This window comes from Leptopilina heterotoma, unplaced genomic scaffold, assembly GCF_015476425.1.
Source record: "Leptopilina heterotoma isolate Lh14 unplaced genomic scaffold, ASM1547642v1 Lhet_61, whole genome shotgun sequence".
In the NCBI taxonomy this organism is placed as follows: domain Eukaryota; kingdom Metazoa; phylum Arthropoda; class Insecta; order Hymenoptera; family Figitidae; genus Leptopilina; species Leptopilina heterotoma.
In genome coordinates, this window is record NW_025111142.1 from 1,006,482 (window position 1) to 1,019,694 (window position 13,213).

General features: G+C 24.2%; 2 protein-coding genes across 3 annotated transcripts; one reads left to right on the forward strand and one right to left on the reverse strand.

Moving 5' to 3' along the window:
- Positions 1-9,281: 9,281 nt before the first annotated feature.
- On the forward strand, positions 9,282-10,680 carry LOC122509688. Its single transcript, XM_043623916.1, has 3 exons — positions 9,282-9,498; positions 9,816-9,993; positions 10,342-10,680. The coding sequence occupies exons 1-3, from the start codon at positions 9,429-9,431 to the stop codon at positions 10,433-10,435; spliced, it is 342 nt and encodes a 113-aa protein (XP_043479851.1). The 5' UTR covers positions 9,282-9,428; the 3' UTR covers positions 10,436-10,680.
- Positions 10,681-10,863: 183 nt separating this feature from the next.
- On the reverse strand, positions 10,864-13,174 carry LOC122509689 (trypsin epsilon-like). Of its 2 annotated transcripts, none has more exons than XM_043623918.1 (6): positions 12,878-13,055; positions 12,520-12,605; positions 12,146-12,249; positions 11,892-12,051; positions 11,664-11,786; positions 10,864-11,489 (listed from the first exon to the last, which is right to left on the reverse strand). In XM_043623918.1, the coding sequence occupies exons 2-6, from the start codon at positions 12,580-12,582 to the stop codon at positions 11,199-11,201; spliced, it is 741 nt and encodes a 246-aa protein (XP_043479853.1). In that variant the 5' UTR covers positions 12,583-12,605; positions 12,878-13,055; the 3' UTR covers positions 10,864-11,198. The 2 variants fall into 2 exon arrangements, with proteins under 2 accessions (XP_043479853.1, XP_043479852.1); XM_043623917.1 differs by lacking the exon at positions 12,878-13,055 and adding an exon at positions 13,119-13,174 and having other exon boundaries at positions 10,866-11,489.
- Between the last annotated feature and the right edge of the window lie 39 nt (positions 13,175-13,213).

The window sequence follows — 13,213 nt, forward strand, 5'->3', positions numbered from 1 at the left end:
TCCTTAATTAAAGTCGTATATGAATACTATTTTTTTCATGTATATTAAATATATAATATTTAACTAAAATAATATAATATATTTCTTGAGATAAGTATTGAAATATAATTTATTCTTAAATAATTTGAAATTTTTAGGGGTCAAAATAAAAGAAATGCAAAATGAAAAAAACAATTGAAAGAATATTGTTGAGAATAAGGAGAGTATTAATAAATACATAAAAAAAATATATCTCAATCAAATATACATCGCTTTATTTTATTCACAGCCACAAATATACACATAGTCCAATTTTTAAAAATATGGTCATTTTTATTCTAAAAATAATAAAATATATAATTTCCACAAGAAACAGTACATATTAAACTAAATGTAAAATAAAATGAAACGCCTTTTACTGTAAGTTTTTTAAAATTAAGAAAATTTGTCAAATTTTGAAAAATGAGAATTTTAACAAACTTTGAACTGTTAAAATGCAGTACATTTCGAGATGTGAATCGAGTTTTGTCAAAAAATTGTGAAAATAAATGAAAAGTATGAGTTTTCAAAATTTAGCAGATTTCTTACATTCCCAGACAAATCATTTCAATTGTTCGATGATAATGAAAATGGTCATGTCGTGTTTATTTAAAATTTCCTGAAAAATCTCTTGTAGAGATTTTATTGTTGCGTTTTCTTGTTACACTGCCTCAAAAAGTGCTAAAAATGCGGTTTTTTTGGAAACTTTAATCTCGTTTTGTATGAGAATGACCGAATGAAAAAATTTTTTTCTGGTACATTCTTATTCAGTGACACCTAAACTTTGAATAAATACAGAAAATTTTAAATAAACACGACTTGCCTATTTTTTTGTAACCCAGTGCAATCATGCGATTTATACCTAACTATAAATCATTATAAAACCATTATTGGTTTTAATTAAGGGCATGTGGAATCAGCCAACTTCAATTGATACATGTATTAATATTCCAACCGGTTTTCTTCAAAAATATAAGATATATCTTGACAAAATATAAGAAAAATAATATTTTATTTATTGAGGCATATATCTCTAGTCCAATTAATACAAATATTTGCTTTTAAATATTATTTTTAATTTAATAAAAAGTTTGATATTTTTTGAGAAAAAAAGACAATCAAATACAAATTAATATTGAAAAAAATGAATAAATTTATATTTTTCTATTCAAACTTTCATTTTTTTGACAATTTTTGAGAAGAAAAGACAATCGAATACAAATTGTCATTGAAAAAAATGAATAGTAACATAGAAAAATATAAATTTATTCATTTTGCTTCCTCGTGAGGAAGCTTTGTAGTCGTTTAATTTACAAAATTTTTAAAAATCCTTTTAACAAATTTTCTTCTATATGGGACTATGTTATATAAGACCCTGAACAATTGTCCGGATGTATGTATGTGTGTGTGTGTGTGTGTGTGTGTGTGTGGATCCCGATTTTTGTGAACACGATAACTCGAAGAGGTTTTAACGAATTTGGCTAAAATTTACCAAATATATTTATCATAAAAATATCTCGAATTGGATTGATAGACTTTAAAAAATTCTCAAAAAAATAATTTTTTTTGACTTTTTTCTAAAAAATTTTTTTTTTTTTTTAATTTTTTTAAGTTGGTTATTGAAGTTAGTATATAATAAAATCTTATTCTTTGCACCAAGACGAATCGATTGGTATATAAAAAGTATAAATTGTATGAGAATTTACAGAGTTAATCACAATTAAAGCTGAAAAATTCGCGTTTTTATCAAAAAATGAGTGCTTTCCGCAAAATTATGTTGCCGTATAAGAAAATCTTACTCATTTATTTCTAAAATCTTATTCTTTGCACCAAGACGGATCGATTGGTATATATAAAGTATATATTGTATTTAAATTTATAGAATTAAAACCAATTATAGACAAAAAATTTGCACTTTTAATAAAAATTCATTTTTTCTTAAAAATCATGTTGCTGTACAATAAAATGTTATTATTTATTGAAAAATAAATCAAAAATCTTATTCTTTGCATCAAGACGAATCGATTGATGTATATAAAGTATATAATCTATTGAAAATTATAGAATTAATTACAATCAAATTTGAAAAATTCACTTTTTTACACAAATTTTTTTTATTTATTTAGATTTATATTACTGTTTAAGAAAATTTTATTCTTTCTATTAAGACGAATGCACTTGATTTTATAAATGTTAAATTGTATTAAAAGTTATTTAAAAATTAAATATACTTATTGTTAATGCTTCCTCCACGAGGAAGCAAATTTTTTTTGCTGATCGTAAAGAGGAAGCAAAATGTTCATGTAATGAACATCTGGATTTACAACTTGTTTTTCAATATTAATTTGTATTTGATTGTCTTTTTTTCTCAAAAAATATCAAACTTTTTATTAAAGGAAAAATAATAATTAAAAGCAAATTTTTGTATTAATTTGACTAGAGATCTATGCCTCAATAAATAAAATATTATTTTTCTTATATTTTGTCAAGATTTATTTTCTATTTTTGAAGAAATACGGTGGGAATATTAATACATGTATTAATAATTGAAGTTGGCTGATTCCACATGCCCTTAAATAAATATAATTAATGATTAATAATAATTAACTACTTAAATTAATTTATAAATTTATTCATTTTCTTATTTCACCTTTGAAATGTTGCAAAATTTCATTTTTCTATATTATATTTAAATGTTAAAACATTTTCATTTACCTAAATTTTATTTACTCGAATTTTTACATGATTTAAAGAATTTTTAACCTAATTCCCATATGACATATTTTTCAAATTTCCCAACTATTTTTTAACACATAATACAAGTCTCAGAAATTTCATTTTTGTCTTAAAATATTACAGAGATGGGAAAAATATTTTCAAATTTCATTGCTATTTTAGGACAAATGATATTTCTGGGAATCGGATTAAAATATTAAAAAATAATTCCTAAAATTTTGAAAATTACAACAAACGAAATTTCGGATAAATGAATTTTATGTTGAATGGTTTTGGCATAATATTTTTCTCGTAAAGATCATCCACAGCATCCACAGTACCCTAGCTGAGTTAATATGTTCAGTCATTTTAACCCTCTTTTAAATAATCTTATTTACACTTTATGAAGAATTGTATGCAACCAAAAATTGTAGTGCAAGTTACTGCAAACTATATGAAACATGAATTATATAATTTACAATTAAATCGAAAGCTAAATTAAATCAAATTATGTTATTACCTTCTCTATAAATGCCATTCCCAATTTTTGAAATCCAAACATTGAAAAAATTATTGGCAATTGTGTTATTCGTTGGCGTAAGTCATCCATCTAATAAATTGAAACAATTATCAGCATTAATGACTAGGACATTAAAATATTAATTTAAATTATTATAATTAAATAAATATATAATGCTTCTATTCATTCAGCATCAATAAAAGAAAATTTTTTTTACTTCTAATGTTTTGGTGTAGTCACTTCTTAGTTATTTGAAATATCATAATTAAGATGCTAAATATATGTAATTTACTTTTGCTTTGATTCCGAACATTCTTATTACCTCTATTACAAGTGAGTCGTTTATTTTGTAATGTACTAATTTGGACAGAGTTTTTATCATCTCATCGCTCTAAAATAAATTTTTTTTAAATTTATCAATAAACTTGTAAATCTTTTTTTGTAGAATAAATTATTTAAAATTTAACATTATATATTTACCTGCTTCTCGATTTGAAAACATGGCGCGACAATGAGAAAAAATCTTAAAGCGCTTTTAATAATTTTTAATAAACATGCATAAAACGTATAAATCATTCCATAAGAATATGCCGATATTGCGACCCGTGTGGAAAATGAAAATTGGTCCTAGCCAGGTCCTACCTATTTTGCCCTGTTAATAGCTTGGTCCTAGGTTGGCAGTGTAGGTTGGACCAACAATGGCTGGTGATGCGATTCTAGTCTGGTCCTAACTTGGGAGCCTAGTTAGGACCAGTTTATTTATATATTTTATTATAATTTTAATTAGTTTATAATATTTTCTAAAGAAATAACCTAAATTATTAATAATAAGTATTAGTTTTAATTAATTATTATTTTTTTCAATTAAATGATGGCCAAAAGCGAATTCATAAATAATGTTAGTATATGTAGAGATTAATATATATTCCTCTAATATATACATTAAAAATTATAAAAAAATTAGAATTTTGTTAATTAAATTATTTTACAGTATATATAATCATTAAATTGCATACTTATACGAATACAATGCAGAAAAATCGGAATAAACGCAAACCTAAGAAGTAAATAAAATCTAACGCACGCGGGAATCGAACCTACGACCTACGGACTACGAGACTAACGCCCTAACCACTATGCTAATGAAACTAGTTGAGATCAAAATTTTTATTGTCAGTGACTTGTGGACTTGCTTTTGATGATTCAATATAGTAATTATTGACACTAATACACAATAATAAATAAAAAAAAATAGTTTAACAACAACAATAATAATAAAATAATATCCAAATATAAAAATTCAAAAATTAATATTTTTATATTATATCAAGAAAAAAAATATCTATACATTTTCGTTAAAAACAGGTTTTTCATTGTTCTCAATCATTTTTAACATTAATTTCTTGGTCTAAAAAAAATATTCGTCTTTTGGACTTAGAAATTTTTCCTAATTAATTAAGCGGGTGATCCACTTTTTAAAAAAATGTCAAAAAAATTTATGTTAAAAACACGTTTTTCATTATTCTAAATCATTTTAAGCATTAATTTTTTGTTGCAAAAAATTTTTTAGACTTGGACTTAGAAATTTTTGCTAATGAAACTAGGAAGCCCAGGTAGGTCCTGGGTTGGACCTGGGTGGGTCAGCCCACATTCGAATTGCAATATCTCTTAGTGTTTAGCACCAACTTAAACGAAACTTAAAATCAGCGAACGAAATTAGAAATATATTTTCCTAATGATAATTATATTGCAGTCTGTATCTGTTTAAATAAATAAATAAATTTTGCTGTTTTATTAACTTTTGTAACAAATTACTTAAAAATTTGCAGTTTTTTATCTAACTTCGCGATTATTACACTTGAGTAGTGAAATATGAAGATAATTTATAATTTTAACAATTCAGCATTTGTTTAAACAAAAAATTGTTGTTATTTATTAATTTTTAAGACAATAAAGCGCCTAGACACTTTGTAGTCTTTTAAAATTTTGCAATTAACTAATCTGAGTATTTACTTATTGCAAAATTAGAAAAAACTGCTAGTTTCTAGGTTGATTGTGTAAAAAGTTAGTAAATAACAATTATTTGTTTAAACAATTGCTGAATTAATAAATAATAATTTGAAAATTAACTTTATTTTATAGTATTTGTATAACTTTCTGATTTATGTCAAACAATAAATTGTTTAAACAAATATGATTATCAATTAATTTTATAAATATTAATTAAGAATATTTATCAATTTTTACATGTTTTTCATGTATCAATTTTGACTCTTTATTTTCCTAAAAATTTTTCTAAGTCATAACTGGATCTCCTAGCTAGTACCAAGTTAGGACCAGCCCAGGATATATAAAAAGGGGTTGCCAAGTTAGGTCCAAGCTAGGGCCAATAATCATTTTAGGCATAGCATGGTGATTTCTACACGGGCGATGCTATCCCATGCCGCTAAATTATATAGGTTAGATAACATTTGCAAAAGTAAATGCATTTCATAAATTTGATTTAACTGCTGAGAATGAATGTAAAGACTCAAATAAAGGCATCTGAAAAAAAATTTTTGGTAAATTAAATATAAGAAACTTATTTATGAATATGTATATACTTACTTTATTTTTTGCAAACAACTCTTCTTTTCTTCTGTCAAATTTTCAGACACCAAATAAATTGTTTCTATTGACGAATGAAAATCAGAAGCATCAGATGCATTTGCGTTGAATGCAGAATGTTGTAACTGATCATGTAAGATGGATCCATTTGAATTTTTCTTAAACTTTTCTATCAGCAAGTTGTTTAAGAATTTGATTTTAATGGCAATGAATCTGTTACATAAAATAAAATAATCAGTTATTTCTCAAATAACATGTTTCTAAAAGACTTGTAAATTATTTTCAGTTGCTTTCTGATTTTAAAATACCATAAATATATACGTACTTAATATTAAAGTGTACATTCAAATCTATGACTGTTGAAAAGTAGAACACACATAATTGTATTGCAAACAATTGAGATTCTTTGTACATACAAATTTCTGTCATGAAGCCTAAACATAAAAAGGCAAATATCCATCCTAGCAGACTTTTAAAAGTTGTACTATAATTTTCCTTGAAGCCAAAATTTCTAGTCGCGTCATTCAGTTCCATCATACTTTTGTAAAGATCATCCAACTTCTATTAATTTGAAAAGCACAAATAACAATTCTTGCAGGAACTTTTAACATATGCTTGAATTTTGCCATAAAATTATTATCACGTACCTTAAAATTAAACCAACCGTTTATGTGAGCAGCAAATATTATTATTACCTCCATGACAAATATTCCTTCCAAAATATACTCAAATGGGCTTATCCATAAACTAGATTGTAATTCGTAAAAATCGTCACAAATCATCAAACAAAGAATACCTGTAGTAAGAATAAAATGAATAATAATAAATTAGAAAATAATAAAAATGAATAAAAAATTTTTGCAAGTCAATAATAAATTATTATTTAGTGGAGCCTTTTGCAGAACATACCTAAAAATATTATCCCCGGAATGAAACGGAATTTATTATATTTCGTACCGCCTAAGGGGTATCCACTGAAGCCAAAGATTGACAGCCAGTTCATGAAAATCAGAGGATAAATACTTTCACGAATGTTATTCGGAACCCACTTTACAAGTTTCAATAATCTCTCCATTGCTCTTCCTTTTTGTTCGAGTACAACAGTGACAATGTAGTAAATAATTATGAAAGCTCACTTACTATGTTTAGAATATATTTTGCAAATTATACGCTTGCGTTCTCTTCATGCTACACATATAATTGCAGCAATTATACGGCAACAACTGAATTATTTAGATTGATTTCTATCAACATTTGCACGTTTATTGCGAATCCTCTCATGTCAACTTCTTTTTAAAATCAGCCAGATCTATGACTTTCTGATATCTGATATGTTATTTATAGAAAAAATAGAATTTTTTCTCTTATAAGGAACTCAACTTCTCTTAAAATCAACATCGCTTTTTACTCAAATAAACTATTTAGTTTTAGAGCTGACGATTTTCAATTTCTGATAAGTATTTTAAACACTTTGTTGTATGAAACAAATGTTTCATTGAAATGAGGAAAATTTTTTAAAATAATTGAATTTTCAAGAAGAATTTTTAAATCTATAATCATAATAATTAGTATTTTGTATTAAGATATTTTTGTAAATTTTGAACATAATTGAATTTCTTATCAATCATTTGTAACTTCCTTTATATTCAAATTTTGTTGGGTTTTAACTAAAATTCTTTTATAAATTAATTATTTTTAATAATTAATTAAATATGTATTGGCAATTTTAACTAATTTTAGACGATTTTGAATTATTAAATTTTTCCAAAAATCTAAGTTCATTAAAATTTCTCATTAAACTCATTCAACATTGAAATTTTATAAAATTTCAAATTGAAACCGTTTGAAGAATATTTATTTATAAAAATTGTAAAGCCAACTCTTTAAAAAATTGAATTAATTTTGAAATATTTATGTAAAATTATTCCTAAATGATTTATTTATTTTATGATAGTTGTTCAAGATTTAAATTATTTAAAAAGAAATTTTTGTCAGAAATTGAAAAAATTGAAGGGTTTTGTATTAGAATTCGTTGCAACTTTATAGTTTATGAGTCAAACAAAAAATACACAATTATTTAGAATTTTACATTAAAATTGTACTGAAAATAATTAAATTTGTATACGATGAGCTTTATTATTTATGAAAATAATTGAATTCATAAAACAAATTTATTATTTATAAAAATAATTAAATTCATAAAAAAAAATTTATTATTTATGAAATTATTTGTATTATTGAGAAGAAATTTACAAAAAATTTGTTAATAAAATTGAATTCATGTGCATTTTTTATTATTTATGAAAATAATTTGTAACTGTTTGTGTACAATTTTATTAAAAAAATGAATTCTTTTAAGAAATTTTCAAAAAATTTATAATAAAATTCTTATAGCAAAATTATAATTATTTTTAAAAATAATAAAATTTTCACAGGTATTCAATTATTTACAAAGTTTTTAAAAAATTTCTTCGTAATAATTCAATTGTTTTTATAAATAATATTACAATTTTTTTTTTTTAGAAATTTATTTATTATTATAATTAAATGATAAAGCTCATAGCAGAATTTCAGTTATTTTAAATGGAATATTTTAATCAAATTCCCGACCAACAAATAAATAATTTTTAAAAAATCAGCAACTATTTTGAATCTATATCGAGGATTTCAAATCATACTTTATTTACATTAGGATCATATAAAGAAATCGTTAATTGTTATCTAACACAATATAATTTAATTATTAATCTTGATAAAAATGGAACTCTTTATAATTGGGGTTGAAAAATTTCTACATTTTTATTTTGAAATTAAAAGTTAGTGATATAATCCAAGGAGAAATTTAAATAGAAAAAACAGTAAATAATATGAAATATTGACAAATTTGAAATAAAGAATAATGAAGCGCATAAAATCATTAAAAGAGATAAGTGAAAATTATATAGTACTATCGATCCTTCATTATTAACAGATAATAAAAATTACAAGTTTGTCAAAAATTTCTATATAATTTTTTTCAAATTCACAATCAAATATTAAATTTAAAAAAAAAATTTCGAAAATTTTCTATTATATCACAAATTAAAATGTAAAAATGTAAATATTTTTCCTTTTTTTATCACAAAATTCTGCTATAAATAAAATAGTGAAAATTCGTAACTTTTGGAACCATTGTCAATTAAAATTAAAATTAGAAATTAAAATTAAAATATACTTTTTGTGAAAAATTACGCAAAATAAAAAATAATTAAAAACAATAAATTAAAACTCTTTTTAATAAAAAATGAATTTTCAAAACGTCGCTAGCATCTTATTAAAATTTTGTTTATCTGTAGTAATAAGCACCCTATTTAACAATTTTTCATCGCTTTTGTCATAAATTTTTGTTATAATTAGAAGCGATAGCAATAAATTTTAATGTAATTTGTTGCCTGTTGTGCAACTTCTCTTACTATATATACACTCGTTATCCTAAGAAATGTATGTAGGCCAACAATTTACTTCAAATTAATTTCTATCAACATCAATATAAGCATACAAACGAGTACATAATTTTCAAAAAAAAAGAATGCATTTCTCTTCATTATTGATATTGTTATTATTGATTAAAGTATATGATTGCGGTTCAATTATGAAAAGTAAGTTTATAAAATTTTCTTTAATGTTAATAATACAGATTTTTGTTTTTTTAACTCTACAACGCCGGAAGAACAAATATTTTACAAAATTTTTTAAACTCTACCAACCCAAATGCTTTAATGCTATCCTTCTGGTTTGACGAAATTTTGAAAAGTCATTTCATTTCTATCAAAAAATCTTAATTCTTGACATACTTTATGTTTACTCATGTCATAAACTGAAAACATTCTGACAGAAATCATACGATTTTTCAAAATTCCATTAAGCTGGAAGGACAGCATTATATAATAGTATATATAATAAAAGTGAAATACAGGGACAGAGGTACAAGATTATAGCTGTGTAACATGTATTAACCAAACACATGTTAAGCATGGATATTGCAGAGCAAAAAATAGAATTTGCCCAAGTCGTATTTTGCCCAACGATAAGGTTGTTGGACATAAAGACTGTCCACAAGGAGAATATTATTGCTGCTATCAAAGATACTTAGAGTAAGAACAAAATTTAGTAATTTAATTCTTTTAATGATTATTTCTTTTTTCTAATATAAATGTAGATGGTCATTCCTTTTTGTGTCCAGCAAAAAATGTGCTTGTTCGTAAAACCCAGTAGCACGTAATGTTTCAGTAACATTGACAACATTGAGGCAATATATTGGTAATGTTAAGGCAGTGTTCTCAATATTGCTAAAACATTACGTGCTACTGGGGAAGGAAGCAATAACATTATTTAGTTCTTTAGAAAATATTATTTACAAATCGATTTATTGCTTTAGTATATTTCTATATATATAGAGAAAAAGTTGTTTAAACTATTTATTAAAATTTTATAATTTAAAGCCCATCTCTGCTTCCTGAAAAAGGTCGTTCTACCGGACATAAACAACCATATCCAAAAGACTTTTGCAAATCCTACACCGGAAAAAATGCCTAGGACCCGTATACCAGGAATTGACTAGGGTTTCTAGTTACGAGAGGAACCCACTATAGAATCCTAGTCAAAGTAATAAAATTCAAGCATAGTTAAAGTGACCAGGAAAATAAAGTCAAATTGACTACGAAAATAATATGTATTAGATTTACACTGTGTATCATAATTATTTGAAATTGCTAATCAAATTCTTATTGTCAAATAAAAGAGAAAAACTTATTAAAAGAAAAAAAAAATTAATTACTGTATTTGAACATATTATTATACCTTAGAATTAATTTAAACTTATGAAATAAATATTTTACGCAGGGGGGAATCCTTATTACTTTTACTAGGTTAAGATTAACTATAGGGTCATAGTTAATAATACCAACGAGATTATTTTCGATGAAAAAATAAATTTTCAGCTTAACCTTTATGCCAGAAAATAAAATTCAAAATTCTCTAAGTCTTGATGTACGAGTACGAGTGACAAAACTTTTAAATTTAAAAACTATATATTCATTGACTCAAAAGCATATACTGTTAAATTAAAAAATTTTGTTCATTGATTCAGAAGGAATACCTTCAATTAATAATGATTAAATATTTATTTAAAAATGAAGTTTTTCGAGGATAAATGGAGTCCAAAGGAGAATTAATGATTCGAAATTGTATTTTAACATCATCATCATCATCATCATTAGCAGAACTATAAGAATGAAAGATTTTGATGTTTTTTAAAATTTCTTTTAATTTTTGGATGTATAAATAAATATTGTAGATGTTAATTAAGATCCGGGTACTTTTCAAGACGCTCTTGTCCAACGTAATATTTAATCCACTCGTAATAATAAGGAATTCCAGTGAGTAACAGTGGTAATTTTGTGACATTGCAAAATTCCTCATAGATCATCACTGCTGCCAATTTCCCTTTGATAACACCTGGATTTCCCGAATCTCCAAAACAAGATTTTAAATCTTTTCTATTGAGTAGCAAAAGACGTTCGTTAAGTTTATGTAACCGAACGTCATTTATTTCTAATATTTGTTCCCTCAAGTGGCTGAATTGTTGATTCTGAAAATTAATTGTAAATGTAGAAAATTATTTTAAAATGTACAAAGATATTTTAAAATATAAAAAATATTTAAAAATATATAAAAAAATATTTAAAAATATAAAAAAATATTTAAAATTATAAGAAATTAAAAACAGAATATTTAATTTCCATTCTGTTATAGAAATACTAACATATTCCCGTCCATAGCCAGTGATCGTCATAGTTAATTCATTTTCGATATTATTGTACACATCCTGAAGGCTCATCAGCGGAATGTAGTTAATTTTATACGAAAAATGCAACAAACTGGTTAACTGAAGGAATAATATTTTTAAAATTAGGAAATATTTATTAAATTAATTTCTGGGACGCAATAAAAGTTTATATAAAAAAAAATTGTAGCAAAAATTCGTACTTACCTCTATGAGTGCAATATTGTGATAAATCTCAGAGGAATCGTACTTCTCGTGAATGTAAACCTTATTTACACTGTGATAATTAGTGTTCTCGGTAAAATTATAATTTTCATAGGAACTTACGAGGGTGGATCCAGTAACAACTTTAAAATTCTTATGTTGACTGAAATAAAAGAGAAATGGAAATAAAATTTTTATTATAGGAAATAATGTTATTAAATTTGAATTTTTATTGAGAGAAAAGTAACTTCTCTTACTTTATAGAAAAGAAGTAGGCTGCAGAAATAAGATGCCGCGAGGTAATTATTGCTGCACCGCAAAATTCAAGTTTTGGAAAGGATTTATCAGCGAACACTACAGCCTGAAAATTTCACGAAAAAAATTCAATTATTTAAAAGAAATTGATAAAATCCATCCAAAATTCAATTATTTTCGTAAATAATCAAATTTCCACAGGAATTCAATTAATTTAGAATAGAATTTTCAAAAAAATGAATTATTTAACAAAATTTTAATACAATTCTTTTTATAATTAAAAAGTAATTTTAATTTTAAAGTAAAAAAAAAAAAAAAAAAAAAAAAAAAGTTTCCTGTTATAAAAATCTATCAATATCAACGACAAATCACTTACGTTGTACGGTGCTAAGTGAATGTCTATTTGAATGCCATTATACAGAACGTCAGAAGCAGACATTTCTGCGTCTTCCGATCGCCAGTCTTAAAGAACAAACAATCAAATATAAAAAAAATTTTGTAAAACTAAAAAGCGTGTAAATAAAATTAACATTGTTTAAAATTTGTCAAAAAATAACTATCATTGTTTGTTAAAAAAGCAATACAATAAAGCACTAAAATGATACCAAGGTATAAATACACAAAAAAAATCAATTATATAAAAATAATCGTAGTTTTGTTAAAAGTATCAAATTGATACAAAAGTGGATTAAATTGATGCCAAAAATCTGGATCAATTTTATTATTTCACTCACATTTTTGGTATCAATTCGTTGTGATTTGATTTTTATAATTCAACAGTGAAAAATGTTTCAATGAATAATATTTAAAAATAATATTCACGCCCTGAGAAATTTAAAATTCTTTTTAAAAACTAATCGATGGCGACTTTTCTTTAAATGCACTTAATTTTTTTTAAAACTCTCCCTTTAAATAAATTTTCTTTTAATAAATTTTTAAAATCCCTGGAAGGGAACTGAATTTTTTCAAAATTACCCGCATTTACAAATGAGATGATGTGAAAGAATAAAGAGAAAACGACGAATCTCATGTTCGGGAAAATACTGGTAATTCATTCAAGTCGATGGCAG

Coding starts and splice junctions, on each gene's coding strand:
- LOC122509688 (XM_043623916.1), top strand. CDS start 9,429: ATGCATTTCTCTTCATTATTGATATTGTTATTATTGATTAAAGTATAT. Junction 9,499..9,815: donor TTGCGGTTCAATTATGAAAA/GTAAGTTTATAA, acceptor AGTGAAATACAG/GGACAGAGGTACAAGATTAT. Junction 9,994..10,341: donor TGCTATCAAAGATACTTAGA/GTAAGAACAAAA, acceptor TATAATTTAAAG/CCCATCTCTGCTTCCTGAAA.
- LOC122509689 (XM_043623917.1), bottom strand. CDS start 13,173: ATGAGATTCGTCGTTTTCTCTTTATTCTTTCACATCATCTCATTTGTA. Junction 12,250..12,519: donor TTCACTTAGCACCGTACAAC/GTAAGTGATTTG, acceptor TGAAATTTTCAG/GCTGTAGTGTTCGCTGATAA. Junction 11,787..11,891: donor ACAATATTGCACTCATAGAG/GTAAGTACGAAT, acceptor TTATTCCTTCAG/TTAACCAGTTTGTTGCATTT.